Source organism: Furipterus horrens, unplaced genomic scaffold (genome assembly GCF_987537825.1).
Source record: "Furipterus horrens unplaced genomic scaffold, mFurHor1.1.pri manual_scaffold_12, whole genome shotgun sequence".
In the NCBI taxonomy this organism is placed as follows: domain Eukaryota; kingdom Metazoa; phylum Chordata; class Mammalia; order Chiroptera; family Furipteridae; genus Furipterus; species Furipterus horrens.
Genome location: NW_028327182.1, coordinates 69,632,308 through 69,659,845, shown reverse-complemented (window position 1 = coordinate 69,659,845; position 27,538 = coordinate 69,632,308). Strand labels below are relative to the sequence as shown.

General features: G+C 41.8%; 1 protein-coding gene, 1 long non-coding RNA gene and 1 pseudogene across 2 annotated transcripts in view; 2 read left to right on the top strand and 1 right to left on the bottom strand.

The window, feature by feature from the left end:
- Positions 1 to 17: 17 nt before the first annotated feature.
- On the top strand, positions 18 to 4,731 carry LOC149996326 (uncharacterized). The gene is made up of 3 exons (XR_016507495.1): positions 18 to 301; positions 807 to 909; positions 4,222 to 4,731. It is a non-coding gene; the product is annotated as an uncharacterized LOC149996326 (long non-coding RNA).
- NAXD (NAD(P)HX dehydratase) overlaps positions 2,060 to 27,538 on the bottom strand; it is a 42,289-nt gene continuing 16,810 nt past the window's right edge. Inside the window, exons 6-10 of the mRNA XM_090258719.1 lie at positions 7,409 to 7,459; positions 7,218 to 7,322; positions 5,622 to 5,742; positions 4,206 to 4,326; positions 2,060 to 3,202 (exon numbers count right to left, since the gene is read on the bottom strand). Coding sequence (XP_090114845.1) covers positions 3,052 to 3,202; positions 4,206 to 4,326; positions 5,622 to 5,742; positions 7,218 to 7,322; positions 7,409 to 7,459 — 549 coding nt within the window. The 3' untranslated portion in view covers positions 2,060 to 3,051. The remainder of the gene's footprint in view (positions 3,203 to 4,205; positions 4,327 to 5,621; positions 5,743 to 7,217; positions 7,323 to 7,408; positions 7,460 to 27,538) is intronic.
- LOC149996325 (intraflagellar transport protein 57 homolog) lies at positions 18,033 to 19,374 on the top strand (annotated as a pseudogene).

Sequence of the window (27,538 nt, the reverse complement as noted above, 5' to 3'; positions counted from 1 at the left end):
AGGGAAGAGAGGAAGAGAAACATCATTGTTTAAGAGACTTATCAATCGGTTGCCCCTCACACGCCACCAAGTGGGGACCTGTCTCACAACCCAGGCATGTTCCCTCACTGGGAATTGAACCAGCGACCCTTTGATTTGCAGGCCGGCAGTCAACCCACTGACCTACATCAGCCAGGGCTAAAAAATGGATTTCTTTATAGTACCAACAGCCACCAACACCAAGTGCAGTTTAGTTAAATCAGCCAACATCATCTGTGATATAACCCAGCCAGCCCATGTCCATAAGCCCAGAATCCAGGATGTAAGTCTTTTTTTTAATATTTTATTTTTAGAGAGGGAAAGGGAGGGAAGAGAGAGAGAAACATCAATCTGTGGTTGCCTCTTGCACGCCCCCAACTGGGGACTGGGCCCACAACCCAGGCACGTACCCTGACTGGGAATCAAACCGGCCACACTGGTTCACAGGCCAGTGCTCAATCCACTGAGCCACACCAGCCAGGGCCAGGATGTAAGTCTTAAGTGGGGGTCTCAGAAGATATCATAGGAAGACAGATGGGACATGTGAGTGGGGCCAACAGGGCAGCAGCTTCCAGGGCACCCCTTATTCCATGGAGATCTTGGAGGGATTTGGCTGTGCTGCCTGTACCTCAAGTGCTGGGCAGTGATGAACTGAGAGATGGTAGGGATGTGAACAAGACACAGAGGTTTGACAGAGGTCAATACACAGGAGGGCACATGACAGACAACCTGAAACTGAGCCAAATGGCCTTGGCCTTGGTCTTGGTCCCCTCACCTTTCTGCCGCAGGTGGGGAGCTATTGCTGTTCAGTGAACCAGAAGGATATGGGGTGACCCTCTTGCTGATTCCCCCAGCTCTCAGGTCCTGGCCAGGTACAGCCTCGGGCAGCAGGTAAGCTTACGCTGGCACAGTTGTAGGTAGCCTGGTGTGGCTCGGCAGCCATGTTGACTTTGTCATTGACCTTCATGACCCTCAAGGGCATTGGTGTTCCTATTCTACTGACAAGGAAACTCATTTGGAAGCTGACTTAGTAAGTGACCCAGTAGAGCAAAGAGCCCATATAGCAGGGCAAGCCCCTTACAAGGAGATGCCCAAATAGGGTCGACTCAGTACTGGCGAAGCAGACTGTCCCCTGATGCCTAACTTGCCCAGCTAGTACTTCCTGCTGCTATCCTGGTCTCAGGGAAGCTCCCAGTAAGACTAGTGAGTACTCAGGTTTATTAACAAACACAAGGAAACAATTACAAAACTTCATTTAAAAGTATTGACCCCTGGCTACTTGGGTATACTTCCTGTCTCTTTTTTAAGCAAAGGGATTTTGTACTTAATTCAAAGTAAGAACTTAGGTAACAAATGCATAGGAATAGCTCCTGTGGCTGCTAAATTTTATTTTCTATGTAAAGAAATGGCAACATTTGAGGCTTATTCAAATTACTTCATTTTAATAACATTGGTAAGCACTAGTAAAAAAATAAAATTAGATAAGCTTATACATTTTTATTTCCCTAGTACCTGACAATGTCCTCAACTTAGGAAACCTGAAAGTTTTGGCTATTTAAGAAAAAATATAAAACTACATTGAAATCAACCAGGTCTGCCTTTTAATAGTCACCAGGATTTAGATGTAATTTCCCAAAGGAAAATTGTCCATGAGTATTTCTGAAGAAGTTCACATATAGCTAGCCAAACTTCTAGAGTCAGATGTGAAATAATAGTGGCATATATATTTTAAGAAATCTTACAAGTTCACAACTGGTTTAGAGAAAGTAGGATCTGCTTAGGGTGATGTATCTGAGCCGCAGAGCTTCATCTAAGTGTAATGATCAAGGGCAGACAGACTTTTAAAGGAACTGGGCAGTTCTTGTCCTTGTAAAAGGCGTTATTAAACAGTAAGAATGCACTCAAATATCAGGAATCAAACCCCATGGAGAAATGATGACAGAAAACAAGTCTCTCTCAGGCTTCTAAGAAGACCACCCATACAACCAAACAAAAGTGAACCAGAGGCTAACAAGGCAATAAAAAGTCTCATTTACAACAATTTCAGACATATCAACTTCTTTAATAGAATCTAAATCTTCCTGAGTACACAGTCACCCATTTTCAAACATAGGCTGCTCTGTTCAGTGCCCCCAGAGCCCTCTTGGTACCATCTACCACCAGACCCAGCACCCAAAGGCTTTATCCCAAGAGAGCACACCAGTGGGCATCCATCTCCCTCATGCACACTCTGTTGGGCCTCATCAGCCACCACACAGACTTGAGTGCACAGACATGGAAACATGAAAGTGTAAGACACGAAGGATTTCAGAGCCCCAACCTGTGCATTCAGGTATCATTGTCCCATTAAGTTTCCTTCTCTGATTTTCCATGGTACCTCCAAAAACATTTCCAAGGTCAAAATGACCACTGATTATTCTGAATACTTTAACCAATTAATCAGGACAACCAGTGCTTAGTATTTCTGCCTAGACCTTTTCAACATAACCACTGTTTAAAAAAGAAAAATGAGCTATGGAATGAATGCCATATCCTTTGGTGGATCTCAAAGCAAAACTTATTATTCTCGAAGATATTTGTAAACGATCGACTGGATTCCTTTGAGAGAACTACCTAATAATAGGAACTTCTTGCCTAAAAAGAAACATGAAGTGTGCTGGTAGAGAGAATGAGAAGAAATAAGCTCAAAGAAGCTACAACAGAACTCTGCAATCTTGGAACAAGCCCGCAAATTGAGCTGGCTAATGATTTTCTCATTCTCAAATGATTCTCCATTTTCTCATTATTGCTAGGAAGTACTTTGTTTAGTGTCATTACAACATCTCAAAACTGCATATTAATTTAGCCAAAAAGTGCTGCATGCCCAATTTTTAAAATTCTCTGCGTCAACCTATGTATCATAGACTTACAAACCTCCCAAATAGCCATGCTGCTCTGGTACCCAGAGGATTCAGACATATTGGGCGTGGATTCTCCTGTTATGAGTGCAATTTCTTCCACTACGGTGCCCACTTTCTTCCCGTTTGCATTGGCTCAGGTTTCAAAGAGTTTGCTGAATGCAGGTCCAACTTCTGCAATCATGTTGGTGGTGGTGGTGGAGCGGCCATGCTTCTGGAAGGCTTGGTGGTTGCACTGCCTTGTGAGGGAGCACGCACCAAAGGCAGCCACGAGGAGGGGGCTGAAACTGGAGGACAGAGGCGTTAGCAAGGCGCGTGGAGTTGGGAGTTCTCCCTCCATGGCTTTGTCAGACATCAGAGGCCTGAAGCCAACAAAGGCTCTCATTTCCTTCCTCTTTCCACCCAGAGACCCCAAATTGGCAACTTCTAATCTGATATACCACTGAGGCATGCAGAAGGCAGCTTGATTACAGTTAAAATAACCATTAGACCCCCTGATATTGATATTCCCTGAGAAAAGGCATATCAAAAATACTATCCATCTGGAGAAGATTAGAACACAGTAGTTCTCCCCTGGTGAAAACTGGACCAGTGTTTATGGACGATAGTTTAGATATGAGGGAATATTCAAGATCTGAGAATGCAGATTCTTCCTACCATTACCAGACTCGCGCTATAGCTCTCCTTTCCGTGTGCACACACCTCTTGGGCCCATTTGGGTGGGTGCTCCTGCCTGCCAGATGTGCCGCAACCTCCACCCTGGCATGTACAGCCATCACTGTCATCGTGAAGGGTGCAGAGAAGAGAAACTGAGGCACAAAGACAGGTGGGAACTGCTGGAATTCACTCATAAAGCTGTGTGACAGCAGAAATGGGTCAAAGCCCAGATCTCAGAATTCTGCTGCCTCTTAAAGAAAACTCACCTTGCAGGATAGCATCTACCTCAGGGTAAGCTGTACCTCTGCCTGTGCATTTTTAATTTTAATTTTCTGTTTTACAGCAGATATGAATCAGGCCTCCTAGAACAGTGTTCTCAAATTTGGCTGCACATTAGTTAACAGGAGAGCTTTAAAGGCTAGGGATGCCCCAGAGCCCATTGGTACTGAATGAGGAATGGGGCCCAGACATACGGAGTAAAAGAGCTCCCCACCCTGAAATCTCCATGTTAACAGTAACACCAATATTTCATTTGGAATGTTCCAAGCAGCTACTTACGAAAAGTATGAGCTACAAAAATAGCTTACACAGTTCAAAAATTTCAAAGTAGGATAGATGAAGATGTGGCTATACCCGTTTGTTTTCTCAGGTCCGGCGTGAAGTGCCCAGTGCGTCAGGACGCCCAGGGAGCCCGACAGGAGGTCTCCTTGCCCACCACACCTGCGGTTACTGCCCTGCAGGCTGCACTCGAGCACTACAGAGCAAAAGTGAGATGGCTGTTAGAGCAAGTGCATGTCCCAGGTCATCCGCAGGTCTTTCTTGACTGTTCCTAACAAGGAAGCCTGTCTTTTACAGGAGAGGAAACTGAGGCAGGCAGCAGTCAGGCTGCCTCAAGAGCACCTGTTTAGTATGGTGGTCAGCGGACATGACTCAGAACCACTGAGGGATCTGCAGGAATAGAGTTAGAAGAACACGCACAGCACACACAGCCTCTCAGTCCTACAGGTTCCAGGCATCTCACACTCCAGAGAGCCCGCCTTCAAGGAGACACACACAGTGCTAGCATCCCCTGCATGGACTCAGCTGGTAATCCTCATGACTTCACTTGTGCTGTGTAATGAGAAATTTCTCTCTTGGAAAGAGGTTGTTATATGCTCTGAATATGCTCTGAATATGTTAATAGTCTAGAGCACCTTCTAGCAATAAAAGAACCCAAAGGTTTCAGGATCCCTCAGAGAACACTTCACTACATTTCCTGCCCAGGAATGTGAAAGAGACAAAGTGAGGCAGATACGACTAAGGAAGTCTCTCTTCTCTGTTCGCCCTCATTTCTGTGACCTAGTCAGGGACTCTATATAGGTGACAGTTTTTGTATTAAATTCTGTTAAAAGAACTGGCGTACTTTTTGCCTCCAGGTCAGATTTTTCTGTTTTCAGGGAGCAAGAATGTTATACAATCCCTGATTATGCTCCATGTAGATACAAGTAAGTGCTCACAGCCCGTCTTGCTCTCACTCAACAGTCCTCAGGCTTCCGTGGAAAAAATGTGACAAAGGTCTGCCACATTCAGCACCTAGTGATTCCCCTACTAGTGTCAGCTCTGAGGATTTCTTCACAGTCAACTCATTTTTATAAAATAGGACAAAACACAATAAAATATTCAAATAACTTCATTTATGTTGAAGGCAAGACAGAGATAGCAAGTCAAGGACTCTGGAGCACCACCTTCCCACTGGGCTGCTGCTTATAAATCATTAACAGAACTTCAGCCACTGCACCTGGTATCAGCTAGAATCAACAGTGATGACTCTCACTTCCCTTTGCAAAATAGAAATAAAAATGGAATTTGAAGATGTGATTTAAAAGCTCATTAGGAAGTCCCTCTGTGGAACACATGTGATGCATATAATGTATGAGCATGTAAGACATGAAGGACCACATGTGATGTGCAAACGTGTATGACACACTGTGTACCTGTACTGTGTGAATGAGGTTTTCCTAAGGCTTGTACCCAGCATGGCCACACTGGGTGAAGCCCAAAGCCACTCACCCTGTTGGCCATCAGAGATCACATCCTGCTCCCCTTTCTGAACCACAGTCACATTCCCCAGGGCCTGGCTGAGTCTCAGCACAGCTCCACGGCGATCACTGCTATCCATGGGTTCTCTCAGCTATAACATAGGACACCACAAAGTTGTCATAAGACACTTGAAAAGAGTCCACAAATATGGACAGGAACATCCTTTCCCATCCATCCTTATCCTCAGACTCTCATATCTAAGGGAATCCCCCAGGCAACAGATGGCCCCACACACAAAAATAAAGTGTTCCATCCACCAGCTAGAAAGAGGCCTAGGATATCACAGGACACAAGTCCGCCAGGTGGATACCAACACAGGGGCTGGAGGTAGAAATGCTCTGGGGCCCATCCCCTGCCTTGTTAGACCAAAGGTAAAGAACACTGTTCATGGCTGGGATTTTAAAGGTTTACAGAAGGGATTGGACTTCAAATGATAATGTACTAACATTTACGGGGCACTTGATATGTAAGGACTCATGAATTTTCATACAATGTCTGTCTGGAAAAAGTTCAGCTATTAGTAATATAATGAGAATGGTTTGTGTGACATCAATGTAACCTGGCAGCCAAGGAGAGTGGAATGGAATGCACATGTGTGAACAATGATGACTTCACTGCACTAGTCAGTGGGGGCAATAGAGGCCATGGAGTAAGCACGTCTACTGTGTGGCTGTCACATTCAAAATGAGTGAGTAGAGCAACGAATCTGCATCAAATTTGGCATTAAGCTTGAACATTCCTCTGGAGAAACTATTCAGGTGACTCAGAAGGTCACAGCTATGGGCAGCTGGTGATTGGCAGGTTCACCAGAACAATGTGACCTCTCACAAATCCCATTTTATGCAGTTTTCTGGTGAAACATCAAGTCACCCAGATCACTCAGCCCTCCTACCGCCCATATTTGGCACCCTGTGACTTCTGGCTTTTCTCAAAACTAAAATCACCTTTGAAAAGGAAGATATTTCAGACTACTGATGAGATTCAGGAAAATATGATGGGGCAGCTGATGGCGATTGGGAGAACTGTGTGAGGTCCCAAGGTGCCTACTTTGAAGGGAACTAAGGTGTCATTGTCCTGTGTACAATGTTTCTTGTATCTTGTATCTTCTTCAGTAAATGTCTCTATTTTCATAGTACATGGCTGGATACCTCTGGGAAGACCTTGAACATTGTTTCATTTCATCCTCACATACCATATGAGGCACATGCTATCATTATCCACATCTCACAGACGAGGTAACACAAGATAAGGATGCAGTTATCTGCCTAGAGTACACAGCATGGGGGGCAGAGTAACCCCAGAGCCCACCACTCTGCATTTCATCCAATCAAAGATGCACTGATTGGAAGATGTCCCATCATTGCATGTACCACCAAGGGAAAAATATATGTTAACATGTGAAAAATGAGTCATAGAATATGCATGTATCCACTCAACATCTCCAAGTCTGTCCCTGCAGATGCACCTGCAGGGAGCAGTGGTTGGAGAACTACAGAACATGTCCTTCACCCCTCCTCAGGATAAGGAGGTCTTATACCCTGTCTTTCAGGTGGTCAACAAACTCACCACAGCTTCAGAAAGTCTGATGAACTCCATGTGGTTGGGTGTGAGAAGAGCCTTCTGGTAGCCTTGGATGAGGGCCGGCTGCTGAGCTATCAGCCACAGCCCATCCTGCATAAAACAAAGGCCTCCTATTTACTGATGGCCTTGGGCACCTGGCTATGAGAAAGGGAGAGGAGAGCAGAGGCCATACTCACTGCATCAATGACGATGGGCATGGCTCTGGCCTTTGATGCTTCTAAAATGCCCTGCAAGAAAAGAAAGCTATGCTGAGCCACAAGACCATCACTTCTCAGAGGGATTAAAAGAAAACCAAGCAGTTCCTTGATGAATTTCAACATCAGCTTATCAACAAATAGATGGAAAACAATGAAGTAACTGCCTAAAATAAACAGAAAATCTCCAAATGAACTGATACAGCCCCTTTGTAAGGCAGGGCCTGGTATCCAAAAACATAAGTCCATGGGCAACATTATACACAGCACTGAGTTCCAGGCTAGCCTGTAAAGGACAACCCCAAGTTAGTGTCTCCAAATTTCCAATAAATACTAATCTTCAGGATTCAGAAATGAGAGATCTGAAGTCCTGGGATTTCCTCAAATCATCAGCTTTTATACATTTTTCATAATACTTTATGTGTTTTACAATAATGAGTGACCATAATAAACAGAAAATCAATGCTCTCTGAAAAGGTTATAATAAAAGTTTCAGAGGTTTTATGCTAAAATTACCAGTATATACAGGTTGGAGCAAAAATAGGTTTGCAGTTGTGAGTATACGAAACAGAGTTCATTCTTGTGTTATTTCTTATTAATTGTATTACTTTCCATACAAACAACTGTAAACCTACTTTTGCTCCACCCTGTGTATATGATCAGCATATGGTTGCTTCTTATTATGAACCAGTGTAAGATTATATATTGCAACAGCATGTAAAAATGATCTCTAGCTGATACACTTGATAGAAAACATTGAAAGAGAATAAAACAAAATACTTGGTAAGCAGAAATAACTTAAAACTTTGAAAGATAAATCCACATATATTTAATTAAGTTATTATCCTGAAAATGAAATGTGAAACCGCACCAAGCATGAGTTGCCTTGTCCAATAGTCTCAGTCCTACTTTGCTGACACTGGTCAGAGCATTGGCAGCATTTTCAAAAGCCCTTTCAAAGGGATATCAGGGTATAGGAGCCTCATGGAAGCCTATTTCCTATTTTAACAATGAAAATACTCTGCTTGCCTTTAGTTTGGCTTGACTGTTAAAACTGATTTGGTTTTTGCTAATACAGATTTTTTAATCTCTGGTTTCATGTTGCAGTGTTTGGCCACAACACTGACATCTTTACCTCTTTGTATTTTTCCTATTAAAGTTCTTACAAAAAACAGTCACCTAAAGTGCATATTCAAACACTGGAAAATGTATTTGAATATGTAACATCATTAAACACTCAGATCTTCTGGCACAGTTAAGAGCACCAATCTGAATTATGCATCAAAGTCACCCATTTAAGGACTGATTTGTTTCCATCACTCAAAAGATTTGTATTAAGTGCACTGTGCATTTAAACCTGTCAACATTTACCGCATTTGCAAGGATGGCTGACGTTGGCAGCAGTCAGAGCCATGAGTACGCACTTTTAACAAGGCCAAAACTCCAAGTGAGACTGGCTGATGACATCACTACCACTCTCTAAAACTTCAGCTTCATCTGCCATCTAGTTAATAATCCAACCTAAAAGAACAGCACAGGAATGAACAAGCTACACCCAGATCAGAAAAGGCTAGAGGATAGTTGAAAAGCAGTGCGAAATCTCCAGTAAGACACAAAATAAAACAAAGCATGCCCACACAGGAGACCAGACAGAAGAAAGAAGGAATGGCAGCACCCCAGAGCAGAGTCCTGGCAAGGGCAGCCTGTTAGCTATTGCTAATAGCTCTTTGATTCAGCCCCAGAACTTATAGAAATTTATCATAAAGAAATGGACAAATTGCCCTGGCTGGTGTGGCTCAGTGGCTTGAGAGCTGGCCTGCAAACTGAAAGGTTGCCAGTTCAATTCCCAGTCAGGGCACATGCAGGCCAGGTCCCCAGTTGGCAGTGTGCAAGAGGCAACCGATAGATGTATCTCTCCCACATGATGTTTCTCTCTCTCCCTTTCTTCCTCCAAAAATAAATAAATAAAATCTTTATAAAAATAAAGAAATGGACAAGTATATATAGAAGTGTTCGAGACATCATGAATATAATAGGAAAAGCTGTTAACAGTCTAAATGGACTAAATACATTATATTATGATGTAGCATTTCACCAAAAAGCAGCAAAATATGCATTCTTTTCAAATGCACTGGATCATTTTCAAAGGCAGACCACATGGCAGGACACAAAACAAGACTGTAAAATCAGGAAAACTGAAATCATATCAAGCATCTTCTCAGATCACAACGACTTGAAACTGGAAACCAACCTCAAAAAAAAACTCAAAAACATTCAAATTCATGGAGACTGAATACCATGTTATTAAATAATGAATGAGTTAACAATGACATCAAGGAAGAAATCAGAAAGTACCTGGAAACAAATGAAAATGAACCGACAAAAGTCAAAAACAACCAAAACCTATGGGATGCAGCGAAGGCAGTCCTGGGAGAGAAATTCACAGCAATACAGGCCTACCCAAAGAAGACAAAAAAAATCTCAAATAAATAACCTAACCCTACATCTAAAATAACTAGAGGAACAACAACAAAGCCCAGAGTGAGTAGAAGGAAGGAAATAATCAAGATCAAAGCAGAATTAAATGACACGAGAGACTAAAAAACAAACAAACAATTCAAAGGATCAATGAATCCAGGAGCTGGGTCTTTGAAAAGATAAAACAAAATTGTTAAACCTTTAACAAGATTCATGGGGGGGGGGGGGGGGGGGGAAGAGGACCCAAATAAATAAAATCAGAAACCAAAATGGAAAAGTAACAACCAATACCACAGAAATACAAAGTACTATAAGAAATTACTATGACTATATGCCAAGAAATTGGACAACCTGGGTGAAATGGATTAAGTTTCTAGAAACATACAACCTTCCAAAACTGAACCAAGAAGAAGCAGAAAGCCTGAACAGACCAATAACATCTAGCAAAATCAAAGCAGTAATCAAAAAATTCCTGGCACACTAAAACCCTGGACCAGATGGCTTCACAGGTGAATTTTACCAAACATTTAAAAAAGAACTAACTCCTATTCTTCTTAAACTATTAAAAACATTCAAGAAAAGGGAAGACTGCCAAACTCTTTTTACGAGGCCAGTACTATCCTAATCGCCCCTGGCTGGTTTGGCTCAGTGGATTGAGCGTCGGCCTGCGAGCTAAGTGTCGCTGGTTCGATCTTCCAGTCAGGGCACATCAGAGAAGGAAAACTCTGACTCCAAAAAACCTCCGCTGCCTTGCGGCATACCTCTTCAGGGGAAAGGCTAGGGGAGTAAACCCCGACAGAAAATCCGGAGCCGGAGTCCCTAAGGCGGTTTGACGTTGTAGTCAACACCGGCAACTCCTGCGGCGCACCTGAAGCCAAGCTGTATTGACTTCGTCTTTCCCTTGGACCCTTCAGCTGCGAAGAGAGGGGGGGTCTGCTGCATGGGCAACAGCAGACCCTCTATATCACCCTGCCCAGGCTCTGTAGCTTCAGCTTCACTGGAGAGGACACTCCAGCGTCATCGCAAGATGTCGATTCAACACGGGAGGAGACAGATACCGTGTCACTCCCGAGTTGGACTGCACAGCCATTCTCGGCGGTGCAGATAGACTCTTAAGAAGCTACACCATCGTCTCTCGAGACGGACGGCTGCCGACGACGACTATCCTAATTCCAAAACCAGGTAAAGACACAACAGAGAAAGACAATTACAGGCCAATATCTATGATTAACATAGATGCTAAAATCCTCAACAAAATGTTGACAATCTAGATCCAGCAATACATCAAAAAGATCATACACTGTGATCAAGTGGGACTTATCCCAGGGATGGAAGGATGATATAATATTCACAAATCAATAAATGTAATACATCACATAAACGAAATGAAGGACAAAGACTACATGATGAAATCAATAGATGCTGAAAAAGCATCTGATAAAATCCAGCACCCATTTGTGATAAAAACACTCAGCAAAGTGAAAGTAGAAGGAGCATACCTCAACTTAATAAAGGCATCATACTCAATGGGCAAAAACTAAAAGCTATTCCCTCAAGATCAGGAACAAGACGAGGGTGTCCACTTTCACCACTGTTATTCAACATAGTACTATAAGTCCTAGCCACAGCAATCAGACAAGAAATAAAAAGCATCCAAGTTGGAAAGGTCATTATTTGCACACAACGTGATAAGTGTATATAGAATATCCTACAGACTCCACCAAAAAACTACTCTTCTAAAAAGTGAATTTGGCAAAGTAAAGGGATACAAAATCAATATTCAGAAATCAATGGCATTTTTGTACACCAACAATGAACTATCAGAAAGAGAAACTAAAAAAGAAATCCCACTTACAATAGAAACAAGAAAAATAAAGTACTTAGAAATAAAGTTAACCAAGGAAATAAAAGACCTATACTCAGAAAACTATAAAACACTGAAGAAAGAAATTGAGGAAGATACAAATAAATGGAAGCATATACTCTGTTCATGGACTGGAAGAATTAATATTAAAATGTCCATACTGCCCTGGCTCAGTGGATTGAGCGCCGGCCTGTGAACCAAAAGGTCAACAGTTCAATTCCCAGTCAGGGCATGTGCCTGGCTTGCAGGCCAGGTCCCCAACTGGGGGCATGAGAGAGACAACTGATCAGTGTAACACTGATGTTTCTTTCCCTCTCTTTCTCCCTCCCTTCCCCTATAAAACTAAATAAATTCTTTAAAAATAAAAAAAGTCCATACTATCCAAAGCAAACTATAGATTCAACACAATCCCTATTAAAATACCAATGACATATTTCACAGATCTAGAACAATCATTTCAAAAATTTATATGGAACCAAAAAAGACCTCAAAGAGACTCAGCAATCTAGAGAAAGAAGAATAAAGTTGCAGGGATCACAATCACTGATATAGAACTATACTACAAGACCACTATAATCAAAACAGTCTGGTACTGGCATAAGAACAGATATATAAATCAACAGAGAGCTCAGAAATAAACCCATGTCTCTGTGGTCAATTAATATTTGACAAACGGGACAGGAGCATACAACGGAGTAAAAATAGTCTCCTTAATAAATGGTGTTGGGAGAACTGGATTGGTACATGCAAAAAAATGAAACTAGACCACTAACTTACACCATACACCAGAATAACTCAAAATGGATAAGAGACTTAAATATAAGTCGTGGTACCATAAAAGTCCTAGCAGAAAACATAGGAATTAAAATTTCAGATAGCCAACATAGCAGTATTTCTTTCAATATATCTCCTAAGGCAAGAGAAATAAAGGAAAAAATAAATGGGACTACATAAATTAAAAAGCTTCTGCATGGCTAAAGAAACTATCATCAAAATGAAAAAGGAACCAACCATATGGGAAAATATATTTGCCAATGATACCTCAGACAACGGTTTGATCTCCATAATATATAAATAACTCATCTGACTCAACATCAAGAAGACAAATAATCCAGTTTAAAAATGGGCAAAGGACCTGAACAAGAGGACATACAGATGGCCCACAGATGTGTGAAAAGATGCTCAACATCACTAGCCATCAGAGAAATGCAAATTAAAACCACAATGAGATACCAGTCCACACCGGTCAGAATGGCCATCATTAATAAATCAACAAGCAAGTCCTGGAGAGGATGTGGAGAAAAGGGAACCTTAGTACACTGTTGGTGGGAATGCAGACAGGTGTAGCCACTGTGAAAAACCGTATGGGATTTCCTCAAAAAACTAAAAATGAAATTACCTTTTGACCCAGCAATTCTACTGCTGGGAATATATCCTAAGAATCCTGAAACACCAATTCAAAAAAACTTATGCACCCCTATGTTCATAGCAGCACTATTTACAATAGCCAAGTGCTGGAAACAGCCTAAATGCCTGTCTGGATGAATGGATCAAAAAACTGTGGTACATTTACACAGTGGAGTACTTACATAGCATAAACAAAGAAGTCCTATCTTTTGTGACTGCATGGATGGAACTGGAGAATATTATGCTAAGTAAAATAAGCCAGTTGGTGAAAGACAAATACCACACGATCTGACTTAAAAGAGGAATCTAATGAACAAAATAAACTAATGAGCAAAATAGAACCAGAGACACAGAAACATGGAACGTACTGATGGCAGCCAGAGGGGAGGGGAGAATGGGATATTGTGGAAAGGAGGGGAAGGTACTAGTCAAAGAACATGTATGAATGACCCATGGACATGGACAATGGTGTGGGGACTGACTGTGGGAACGGGTTGGCTGGATAGAGGGGGCAAAGGGGAAAAACTGGGAAAACTGTAATAGAATAACAATGAAAAATAAATGAAATTGAATATTATAATATAAAATACAATAAGTGTAAATATAAATGAATATAAAATATAACGTAAAATATATAAATATAAAAATTATTCATTTATGCCACTCATGTTTTTCTTGTACCAATGCCATACTATTATGATTGAAACAGTTCCCCTGAACTTTTTTTTTTTTAAATTTCTTGGCTGTTTTTGGACACTTCTACATGAAATTTAAATTAATTTTATCATTAAATTCCCAGTTGTAACACACACACACATAAACCCAGAAGTCTTGAACTTTGGGCTCTTCCAAGTGGGTGAGTAGTGATATTTTATTGTTTTTAAATTGCATCTCTCTGTTTACTAATGTTGAACATCTTTTCATGTATTTACTGGCTAAATATATATTGTTAATGAGAACTGTTTGTACGACATTGATGTAACCTGGCAGCCAAGGAGAGTGAACTGGAATGCGCACGTGTGAACAATGATGACTTCACTGTACTAGTCAGTGGGGGCGGTAGATGCCATTGGGTAATAAGCATGTGTACTGTGTGGCCACCACATTCAAAGTGACTGAGGGAGTGAAGCAATGAATCTGTATCAAATTTTGCATTAAGCTTGAACATTCCTCTATGGAAACTAATCAGATGATTCAGAAGGCCACAGCTATGGGCAAATGGTGATTGGCAACTTCATCATGACAACACACCTGCTCACGCATCACGTCTCATGGAGTTTTTTGCAAAACATCAAATCACACAAGTGACTCAGGCCCCCTACAGCCCAGATCTGGCACCCTGTGACTTCTGGCTTTTCCCAAAACTAAAATCACCTTTAAAAGGGAAGAGATTTCAGACCATTGATGAGATTCAGGAAAATATGATGGGGCAGCTGATGGCAATTGGGAGAACTGTGTGAAATCCCAAGGTGCCTACTCTGAAGGGGACTGAGGTATCATTGTCCTATATACTATGTACAATGTACCTTGTATCTTGTACCTTGTATCTTCTTCAGTAAATGTCTTTTTTCATATTAGATGGTTGGATACCTTCTGGACAGACCATATCACACACACTCACACACACACACCGTATTTTTCACTCCATAAGATGTCCTTTTTCTTCCCCAAAAGCAGGGGTTAAATGTCTGTGCATCTTATGGAGCAAATATTGCATTACAGACCGTGATGTGTATTACCTGACCTGTCAGCAGTGGCGACAGCTGTTAGAAGAGGAAGAGGAAGCCGTGGGCCCACGTGAAACCCCTGGGGACGCTTAAATATCCCACTTTACTGCTGAATCTCAGGGCATCTGGTCAGTATGGAGATAGCGAAGAAAATGATATAAATGACTGAGAGCAACTGAACTTCATAATTTCTGACACTAGCGATGACAAGTTCTTGGGGTTCCCAGAAAACCAGAAGAGTACTTGAACCTTAAAGCCTCTCACTTGTTAATGACAGTGCTGATGGTTCTTAATACCGCTGTTAACTGTTCACTTTACATGGTTGAAATATTATTGTTATATTTTATTAAATATTTTAGTACACCATTTGGTTCAGAATAATTTTTTTTCTTGTTTTCCTCCTCTAAACCTAGGTGCGTCTTATGGTCAGGTACATCTTATAGTGCAAAAAATATGGTGTGTGTGTGTGTATAATTTTCTGAATTTTTAGTTGAAGTTTTTGTCTGGTCATTTGTTTTATTTTTATTGAGTTGTAACAATTATTCATATATTTGAATGTAATTTATTTAATCTATTATAAATTGATTAAATAAATAAATATAAAAATTAAGTCACTCACATGGAAATGCACAAGACCCAGAATTAGCCAGAAAAACATTGAAAAGAAAAAAGTACAAGCACTCCACACTTTCCCATTTCAAAACTTACTGCAGAGCTATAGTCATGAAGAGTGTGGCACGGGCACAAGGACAGCTGTATAGGCCGATGAAACAGAAACGAGAGCCCAGAAATAAACCCTTATATTTATGCCAACTGATTTTCAAAAAGGATGCCCAGACAATTCACTGGAGGAAAGAAGTCTTTTCAACAAGTAGTGCTGGAAAAATGGAATATTCACTTGCAAAAGAATGAAACTGGGCCCCTTCCTTATAACATAAACTAAAATTAACTCAAAATGGACCACAGACCCAAATAGAAGAACTAAGAACAATAAAGCTCTTGTAACAAAATATAAATCTTCAGGTAAAAAAAACTTCTTAGGCAAGACACCAAAGGCATAAGTGACAAAAAAAATAGATAAAATGGACTTTATCAAAATCAAAAATTTGTGCTACAAACAATACCATCAAGGAAATGAAAAGACAACCACAGAATGAGAAAATATTTGTAAATTATATCTCTGATAAAGGATGTGTATTTAGAAAATATAAAGATTTTTAAAACTCAATTATAAAAAGACTAGTAATTTCTTTTTTACAGTTTTATTTATTTATTTTTAGAGAGAGGGCAAGGGAGGGAGAAAGAAAGAGCGATATCAGTGTGTTGTTGCCTCTCACTCGCCCCCAACTAGGGAACCTGGTCCACAACCCAGGCATTTGCCCTGACTGGAAATCCAACAAGCAACCCTTTGGTTCACAGGCTGGCACTCAATCCACTGAGTCACACCAGCCAGGGCCAAGTAATTTTTTAAATAGAGAAATAATATGAACAGATACTTCAAAGATCTACAAATGGCCAACAGCACATTAAAAAAATGCTCAACATTAGCCATCAAGGAAATGTAAACCAAAACCACAAGAAAACACACACACCCCCAAAATAAGATATCACTTCACACCTACTAGGACGCTTTAATTAAAAAGATGCACAATAAAATCATTGGGAAGGATATGGAGAAATCAGAACCCTCACACATTGCTGATGGGAATATAAAATGGTGCTGCTGCTATAGAAAATACGGACAGCCCCTCAAAACTGCGAAAGTTAACACAAAAACTTGTTAACAAATGTCCAGAGCAGCATTATCCATAATAGCCAGAAAGTGGAAACAACCCAAATGTCCATCAACTGATGAATGGATAAACAAAATATGGTTTACCCATATAATGGAATATTAAACAGCAATAAAAGGGAGTGAAGTAATGGCACTATGCAACATGGATGAACCTTGAAATCATGCTGAATAAACAAAACAAGTCACAAAATGCCACATATTATATGACTCCACTTCCACAAGAGGTCCAGAATAGGCAAATCCACAGAGACAGCAAGTACAATAGTGGTTGCCAGGGGCTGAGGAGATTGAGAGAAACAGAGTAATTGCTAATAACTGTAAGGTTTCTTTTTCAGGTGATGAAAATGTCCTAAAATTGATCATGGTAATGGCTACACAAGTCTGTGAATGAGGTCTGTTCAGAAGGTTATCCAGCCATGTACTATGAAAAATAGAGACATTTACTAAAGAAAATAAAAGACACAAACATTGTACATAGGACAATGACACCTTAATCTACTTCAAGACAGGCACCTTGGGATCTCATGCAGTTCTTTCAATTGCCATCAGCTGCCCCGTCGTATCGTATTTTCCTGAATCTCATCAACAGTCTGAAATCTCTTCCCCTTCAAAAGTGATTTTAGTTTTGGGGAAAAGCCAGAAGTCACAGGGCACCAAACCTGGATTGTAGGGAGCCTGAGTCACCTGGGTGATTTGATATTTTGCCATAAAATTCTGCAGAAGACGTGATGCGTGAGCGGGTGTGTTGTTGTGATGAAGCTGCCAATCACCAGTTGCCCATAGCTGTGGCCTTCTGAATCACCCAAATAGTTTCTGCAGAGGAATGTTCAAGCTTCATGCAAAATTTGATAAGAGATTTGTTGCTGTACTCGCTCATTTTGAATGCTATGGCCACACAGTACACATGCTCTCAACAGCATCTACCGCCCCCACTGACTAGTACAGTGAAGTTGTCATTGTTCACACATGTGCATTCCAGTCCACTCTCCTTGGCTACCAGGTAACATGGATGTTGTGCAAACTATTCTCATTATATTAACAATGGCTGGACTTCTTCTGGACAGACCTCATATATTAGAAATCAATGAACTGCACACTTTAAATGGGTGAATTGTATGGTATGTAAAAAAATTCATCTCAATAAAATTGTTTTAAAAAAAATCAACAATTTACTTGCTACATGACTACCTCAAGAATGTAATTTAATTTCTGCAGGATTCAATTTCCTCATCAGGAAAATAAGAAGAACAAAAATCCATCAGTCCTGGCTGCAGCAGCACAGTCTGCCAAAATCTGTGGGTTGGGGCCCACATTGGGCTCTTTGTCTGTTCCATGATGGCAGCCACCGCAGCAGTGGTCATACTGTCAGGTACAGAGGATGGGGTGTCTCAGTCCTGTGGCAAGAGGCTGGAGAGGTGGTCGTAGAACAGGCCGTGGCACATGTTTGTAGTGATGAAGGACCTGGTGGAGAAGCTGAAGTTGCCCTGCTATGAGGAGCTCCTCTGAAAGAACAACCTGAAGCCCCCATCCAGAAACCCTTTTGCACTGCCTACCAACCCTGGTGAGCAGTTCTACATGGTTTGCACTCTTGCTGCTTGGTTGATTAACAAAGCAGGATGCCTCTTTGAGCAGTTTCAGGAATATGATGACCCTAATGAAACAATGTCTAATGTGTTATCTAAGCTTCCATCATTTTGGGAGTACAGATTTTCCTCCTTCAAAACTAAAGTTGGGCTGTGAAGAACATTTATGCTATGTTCTTGACTGTTTAGCTGAAGAAGCGTTAAAATATACTGGTTTCACCTGGAAAAGACCAACATATCCAGTGGAAGAAACAGAAAAAACTGTTTCAGAAGATGATGCAGAATTAACATTAAATAAAGTGGATGAAGAATTTGTGAGAGAGACAATGAAGAAAACTTTATTGATCTCTACATTTTAAAATCCACAACAGATGCTGCAGAATGAAGTCAAAAAGTGGAACACGTACTACCACAACAGAAAGTCACTATTAGGACTGACAATACGGACTTGAGAATCCATGTTGACCAAATGCACCAGCACAAAAGTAGAACTGAATCTCCTCTAAAGGAGATCAAGGGGCTTTTGGATAAGGTCCATAATGAAATTAGTAGGACTCTGGAAAAGTTTGGCAGCCAAGAAAAGTACATCAACAATCAGCTTGAGAACCTGGTTCAAGAATATGCAGCTCAAGCTCAGCTGACTGAGGCAAGGAAGTGGTAACAGCAAGGAAATCATCGTCGTCGTCGGCAGCCGTCCGTCTCGAAAGACGATGGTGTAGCTTCTTAAGAGTCTAGCTGCACCACCGAGAATGGCTGTGCAGTCCGACTCGGGAGTGACACGGTATCTGTCTCCTCCCGTGTTGAATCGACATCTTGCGACAGCAAGGAAATGGAGTGAGTGAAAGGACCAGACTGCTGTCTGAGGCTGCCAAAGCAAGAAATGGAAGGAAAGGGTAGCCATATGACTGATGGTGCTCCTTTGGTGAAGATTAAACAGAACTTAAAGCTGAAGCAAGAAACCATTCAGATGAATATTAGAATCAGTGTTGTGGAACACACATTAATTACTCCAGTCAAGGCTGAAGGAGAAGTTCAACATGACTAGAGACATGCATGCAACAATCACTCCAGGATCTGCAATGGGTTCTTATTAAAACATAGTGGATTCTTTTCTGTGCTTCTGATTAATTCATTTTTTATATCAAATCATATTTCATGTTGCATATTTCAAAGCAGTTATACCTCTTAAAGGATGTCCAATAGGTACACACACACACATTGTATCATGGTGACTGAATGGTTAAAGCCTTTAAAATGACTATAATATTTAATAAAGTAATTAAAAATTTGCACTTTCAAAAAAAGAATAGAAATCCACAGACACAGAGAAGAGACTGATAGCTGGCAGAGAGGAGAAGGGATTTTGGGGACTGGGTGAAAAAGGGTGAAGGGATTAAGCAACAAAAACAGAAAACTCAAAGACACAGCCCTGGCTGCCCTGGCTCAGTGGATTGAGCACCGACCTGTGAGCCAAAAGGTTGCTGGTTCAATTCCCAGTCACGACACATGCCTGGGTAGCAGGCCAGGTCCCCAGTTGGAGGCGCGCGAGAGGCAACCACATATTGATGTTTCTCTCCCTCTCTTGCTCCCTCCCTTCCCCTCCCTCTAAAAATAAATAAATAAAACTTTTAAAAAACCACCTCATAGACACAGACAGCAGTATGGTGATTACCAAAAGGAAAGGGGGGTTGAGGAGAGGTATAAGAGAGTCGTCGTCGGCAGCCGTTCGTCTCGAAAGACGATGGTGTAACTTCTTAAGAGTCTATCTGCACCACCGAGAATGGCTGTGCAGTCCGACTCGGGAGTGACACGGTATCTGTCTCCTCCCGTGTTGAATCGACATCTTGCGATGACGCTGGAGTGTCCTCTCCAGTGAAGCTGAAGCTACAGAGCCTGGGCAGGGTGATATGGAGGGTCTGCTGTTGCCCATGCAGCAGACCCCCCCCTCTCTTCGCAGCTGAAGGATCCAAGGGAAAGACGGAGTCAATACAGCTTGGCTTCAGGTGCGCTGCAGGAGTTGCCGGTGTTGACTACAGCGTCAAACCGCCTTAGGGACTCCGGCTCCGGATTTTCTGTCGGGGTTTACTCCCTTAGCCTTTCCCCTGAAGAGGTATGCCGCAAGGCAGCGGAGGTTTTTTGGAGTCAGAGTTTTCCTTCTCTGATGTGCCCTGACTGGAAGATCGAACCAGCGACACTTAGCTCGCAGGCCGGCGCTCAATCCACTGAGCCAAACCAGCCAGGGCTATAAGAGAGTAAAGGGGGGATAAATGGTTATGGGAGGAGACATGACTTGGGGTGATAAACACACAATACAGTATACAGATGATGTATTATTGATTTGTACACCTGAAACCTATTTAATTTTACTAACCAATGTCACCCCAACAAATTCAACTAACAAAAAGAGCAATAAGAGAGATGATCTCTTTCTAAACCACGAGAAGGATACAGCAAGGTGTATCTGCAAACCAGGAAGTAGACTCTCACCAGACACTGAATCTGCTGACATATTTATCTTGGATTTCCAGCCTCCAGAATTATAAGAGAAGAAAAAAAAGAATAGAAATCTATCTAATAGTGTTGTTTCAGGATTACACCAGATAATGAATTTGTTCAGAAAAAAATCTAATAAATGTCTGCTATGTGGCAGGCTCTGAAGGGGATAACGAAAAATGCACAATACATTGCTTTGTATTAGCTAGAACATAGGAAATGCTCAATAAATGTTAGCAATCTCATGATAACCACAACTGCTATTTTATATGCAGAGGGAAAAAAGTCCAAAAGAATGAATGGAAATGTGAACTCTGGAGACTGGGCTGGGAAGTGCAGTGAAGTACACCTTCACTTCCCGCCTTCTAACTTGTACACTGCAATGGAGTTTGTTATTTAAATAAACACACTGAAATTTTTATTATGAACTTAAATTCACAGAGGAAAAAAACTGGAAGTACGGAGAACTCTACCTTTTCTCACCTTAAATTTGCATCTGATCCCTCTTTATACAGACTATATTTTTATGTTGCTGTAATGAGTCATTTTTTATTTTAGTATATCAGACACAGTTTTCCTTGGTTGAACCTAGTCTGCTTGTCTGTGATATGATTTTAGAAAAAAAACTAAATGGTTATGGTATTCCAGCCAAATATTATATCGAAATTCATTTATTATTCCCCGTCTGGTCATGGACAGACACTCCATATGTAACTGTTTACAAATTGGGATCCCAAAGGATATTTCCCTTTGAAATATGGTCCCAGAAGTGGGATTAACAAAGGGTCTGGACAGACATCATAGGAGAGTACATATGTCCAAAGAAGGTGACATTGGTACCACACTCCTTTGCTATTTTCCTGGATACTTGCTGCAGTGCCATTCTGGTGCTAACCACCTGGAGATGGTCAACTTTCACAGATGAAGGGCACAGACCCACACCCCTCAAGATTGCCCTCCCTTCAGACACCAGCTGTAAGCTCATGGGTTCCTAGGCCACTGGCACTTCTGGCCAACTAGTTCCACATTTGGGGGTTCCCACCACCCCCTCAGGTCTGATAATTTGCTAGGATGACTCACAGAACTTGGGAAACCACTATAGCTTCAATTATAGTTTTACTATAAAGGATAAAAATCAGGACCAGCCAAATAAATGGAGACACAAGCAGAGAGATCTTGGAGGGTCCCAGGAAGAGCTGCAGGCCCTCTCCTTATCAGTCAGGACACACACACCCCTCCAGACACATCTGTATGCATACCAACCACGAAGCTCACCTGAGTTTACTAGGGTCTTTCATATTATGTTTGCGTGAAGGATGGAATCACTTCCCACATGACTGAACTCAATTTGCTGCCCCCTTCCTGCCCCTCCCTGGAAGTGGCAAGAACTCTAATCTCAAGTTCCTGGAGTAAAGACCCCTACCCGGAGTCAACTCTTTAGCATAGACTCAGGTGTGGTCCAAGAGGTCCACCTTAAATAAGAGTCATTTCTATCACTCAAAAAATTCCAAAGGTTTAGAGGCTCCCTCCTAGGAACAGGGACAAAAACCAGCCAATTCTTTATTATACTCCTGCCAGTGCTGGGGTTCTGTATCCTCAGGGCCACACACAGCACAGAGCACCTAGCAGCAGAATTAAAATAAATACTTCAATTTACTTCCACAGCCCCCTGAAGATGCTTTTATACATACAATCTCATTTACTCCTCAGAGCTTAATTATCAAAAGTATCAATTCTGGCACTGGATGTTCTAGACATAAATACCACTCACTAGTCCTACCTGGATGACTGTGGGCATATTATACCTGCACTAGACATCATCTCTTTGTATCAGTTTCCACATCTGTAAAATGGAAATGATGCTAATACCTACTTAGAGGGCTGTTGTGAGAACGAATGGGTTTAATAATATAAAGTACTCAGAAAAGTTCCTGGAACATAAAATATACACAACATAACTATACAATTCATAGATTCTACAAAGCTCAATAATTCAATAGGTAGAACATGGTAATGATACCAGAAACCCAAGGTCAATGAAGCTGCAGAGTCTGTCGCAGGTACCCAAGCTAATTACTCGCACAGCTAATTACTCCCCCGACCCAAGGCCAGTGTTCTGGGTAGCCCTAGCACACATATTTGTCCGAAGGGAAAAAAATGCTTATGTGGAATTCTGGTAAAATTCAAGCATATTTCCCATTCATTTAGACAGATGTTTCAAAAACAAGTTCTTCATTTCTAATTACTGATCTTAAATTAAATACTTCACTAAAGAATGAATCACCTGCGTGGCAAGTGCTCAGAAATACAGGGGAGCCCTTGGTTCAGGATAAAGGGCCCTGCATGGGAACTCCTCAGAGTTGAACACACCTGGACATGGCTCAGGTGGGCAAGCACAGGAAGCTAAACTGCCAGGATAGCACAGTCAGGATGGTGGCCAGGGCCTGGCAGGAACCTCACATGAGGAAGAACAAGCTAGCAAGCCTCAAGCATGTGACCTGCAGATCACAGCTGTCGACGGAGAGTACACAGTCCAGGTTTTGTTCAGAAAACACCCAAACAAATGGCCTGAATCAAATTGTGGTCAAACTATGCTATCTTAGGCTATTCAGGCAGCTATAACAAAATACCACGGACATGTGGCTTGTAAACAACAGAAATTTACTACTCATAGTTCTGGAGGCTGGAAGTCTGAAATCATGGTGCAAGGTGTAGGTCTCTTCCTGGTCACAGATGTCTCCATTTTGTGGTTAGACCAGCAGAGGGCAATCAGCCTATAGTCTAACAGGCTCTACTGCGGAAGCACCAGAAGTCAAACCTACCTACACCAGCAACATGTATAAGTCTCCATGTTACATAAGAGACACCACCACAATTGGAGAATCAACGACAATAACGCATTGAAGGATGAGGTTAAAAGAGACCAGAGTGTGTGTCATAAGCTCCATTCTGTCATGACCAATGGGGTCAGAAGTTTTTTACTGGCAGGTCAACAAAAGGTCAAGAATCTCATCATCAGCTTGGTTTTCGAGACTTCCAGCCAAGATGGAGGCCTAGACAGACACGCTGCATCTCCCTCCACAACTAAGAAGGAATACAACCACCTCAAAACTAGAGACAACCAAAAGTTCCAGAAAATCGAGCTACACCAAAGTCCAACGAACGAAGATATAAAGAAAAAATATACTTAAAAGAAAAAAAGAATCTGATCATCACAAGGCTCACTGGGGAAGCAAACACTCCGGCTCCTTTCTGGCAGGAACCCTCATTTGCCTCTCTCTGCAAAGACAAACCATCCAGCAAAGACGCACTGCCAGACCTCCCGTGACCTGTGCTGAGCCCCTACTGAGCGAGCACTACTAACTCAGGACACAGTGCACCGCAGATTTGCTGTTTACACATGGAAATTCCCCAGCACAGGTTCCCACTCAGAAAGACCAAAGGGTCTAGCACTTCTCGACCATGATTAACTCCTACTTTTCAGCAAGAGGTTAAGACTTTCAAAGATCTGAATGGCAATGCCTGACAAACTTGCACAACCCATGCTTAGAACCAGGAAAATCCTAAATTAAATCTCCTACCTTGCACAATGTGTCATCTAGAACTACCTTTTAACTGTATTTGACGGCCTCTCAGGTTATTTATCCTGAATGCACAACTGTTGGCTCATTAACCTCTCCTGTTCTCTAGTCAAGCTCTTTGTGACTGACGGTAGTGAATCGCTACCCCTCCCAGCCCCAGACATCTATTATCACAGCTCCTCATTCCAGAGCCCAGTGAAGCACAAGGCATTCTGTTCAGAACCACTCAACAGCCCAGCACCCCACAGACTTCAGGCTGGCTTCCAGTTCTAGGCAGTGGGCTCCTGGAGAATTTTCATTAAATGAAAAACTTTAAAATGCAAAGTAGTGTGAGAGACATAGGAGAAAATTAGAAGCAGACATCCCCACGCCCCTCCCCAGGCATAACTCAGGATATGTATAGTTGACAAATCATTGTGTAAATTCAAGGTGTATAACCTGATATTTTTATATATATATTGTGAAGTAATCACCACAATCAAGCTAATATATCTATCACTTTAACAGGTGAGAACACTTAAGATCTACCTGCCTCTTAGCAAATTTCAATATACAATACAGCATTGTTATCTCTAGTCACCATACTCTACAACAGAACTTACCCATTCTGCCTAACTCAAAATGTTGCACCTTGACCAACACCTCCCCATTCCCTGAACCGAGCCCTGGCAGCCACCTTTTCACTCTCTGCTTCTATGAGTTCAATTATTTTGACTTACACATAAGTGAGATCATGCAGTATGCCTTTCTGCATCTGGTTTATTTCACTAAGCAAAATATACTCCAGAGGATACACACATTTTAATCAACCCCTCTGAAAGAGGTAATAAGAGTGTATCTACTTTCAATTTTAAGTCAAAAACAAATTTATTGCTCACTTCCATTCACCCCAGTCACCTGTAATTGTCATGGCTATGTTTCTCCTCGGTGATTATTCATAGAAAGTGAAATTTCAAACCCCAACTTTCACCTCAAAGGCTGGAACTGGAAGATTCTTCATAGAAGGTATACTTAATGTTCTCACTAAATTTTGGTAAAGCAAACACACTTCCTACCTTTTAAAAGTATTCTTTAGCAATCAGTTTGCCAAGAAAGTACAACTAACACAGCTATCTACACCTTCCTTTCACTTTGTTGTTGAATTTAATTCAAACGTAAAAACTGAGTCAAAAAAAGCCCCTCTTAGTTAATGATAATAAGAATGCTAAATCATATTTAGTATGACCTTGAATCCTTCATTGGGCACAAGCCAGGCACCATCTGAAAGCATCAGGCACATTCCCTGATTTGGAGTCATTCCAGATCTCCTGAGGACACAGCACCATTTCACATACGAGGTCTGTCCAGAGAAAGTTCAGTCATTGTTAATACAACAAAAAGTTTGTGCGACATCAATGCAACCTGGCAGCCAAGGCGAGTGGACTGGAATGTGCATGCATGAACAATGACAACTTCACTATACTAGTCAGTCGGGGTGGCAGACGCCTTTGAGTGAGCACATGTACTGTGTGGCCATTGCATTCAAAATGACTGAGCAAGTAGAGAAATGAATCTGCCTCAAATTTTGCATTAAAACTGTAAAAGCACTACAATTTAAAAAGGCAATTAAAAAAATGTCTTAGGCTTGAACATTCCTCCGCAAAAACTATTCAGATGACTCAGAAGCCCACAGCTATAGGAAACTGGTGACTGGCAGCTATGGTGACTGGGAGAACTGTGTGAGGTCCCAAGGTGCCTACTTTGAAGGGGACTGAGGCATCATTGCCCTACGTACAATGTTTCTTTTATCTTCTTCAATAAATGTCTCTATTTTTCATATTACATGGCTGGATACCTTCTGGACCACATATATATTTGCATGTGAGCATAATTAGTCTCGTGCCCATTCTGTGACACCAGGCGCCTGGCTAGGCTGTGCATGTAGGCAGATTTTATTTGAGAAGGAGAACAAAGACTAGAACAGAGGTCAAAGCTGCAAACTAAGTAGCCCATGGGGCCTGAGGCCCAGAGTTTTCTAGACCCAAAAAGACCATCAAGAATGCTAAAAAAGAGTTCCAGCCAAGATGGAGGTGTAGACAGACATGCTGCATCTCCCTCCACAACTAAGAAGGAATACAACTATCTCAAAACTAGAAACAACCAGGAGTTCCAGAAAATCAAGCTGCATGGAAGTCCAACGAATGTAGATATAAAGAATACTCATGAAGACAGGTAGGAGGGGTGGAGCTGGGGTGGAGAGGACGCGGTGTGGTAGCTGCAGCAGATGCAGCAGTGGCATGCAGGTGGAAAATGCAGTCACACATTTTAAAAAGTTGGGAGGGACACCTGGGGAGCGCTCCCAGCCCCATACCAGACGGCACGGCTCATGGTCCCAGCGCCGGGGAAAATAAAGCTTCATTGCTTCTGATTGAGCAAACCAGTGGGGGTTGGGGCAGAAGAAGAAACTGCTGGTCTCTCAGCAGAGTCCAGTTGTTTAAAGAGCCTCCATAGTCCTAGAATGTCCGCAGACCCACCTACTCTGGGAACAATGGCCAGGACAAAAGTTAGAGAAGCACCAGTCCCATACAAAGGTGGGAGAAGCGCCTGGAAAAGGGGCAAGTGCTGAGCAAGCGGCATTGTTCCCTCCCAGAACCCTCCCCCACACACAGCACCACAACATGGTGAAATAGGTTGCCCTGTACTGAAAATACCTAAGGCTCCGCCCCTTACAATGTAACAGGAGCAACAGCTTACCTAAGACACAGAGGCAAACAAACACAGGAGCCTGTCAAGATGGGGAAACAGATAAGTATGACCCAAAAGAGGGAACAGATCAAGGTTCCAGTGGAAGAACTAAACAATGAGGAGATAGCCAACCTAACAGACACAGAGTTCAAAACATTGGTGATAAAGATGCTCAGACTTGACAGATATGCTTAAGTATGGCGAACGCATAAGGGAAGAAGTGAAGGCTATGCTAAGTGAAACAAAGGAAAATCTTCACAAAACCAGTGGTGAAGGCAAGGAATCAGGGTTCAAATCAATGACTTGGAACATAAGGAAGAATAAAACAGTCAACCAGTACAGAATGAGGAAACAAGAATTGGAAAAAATGAGGAGAGGCTTAGGAACCTCTGGGACAACTTTAAACGTGCCAACATCTGAATCATAGAGGTGCCAGAAGGAGAAGAGGAAGAGCAAGCAA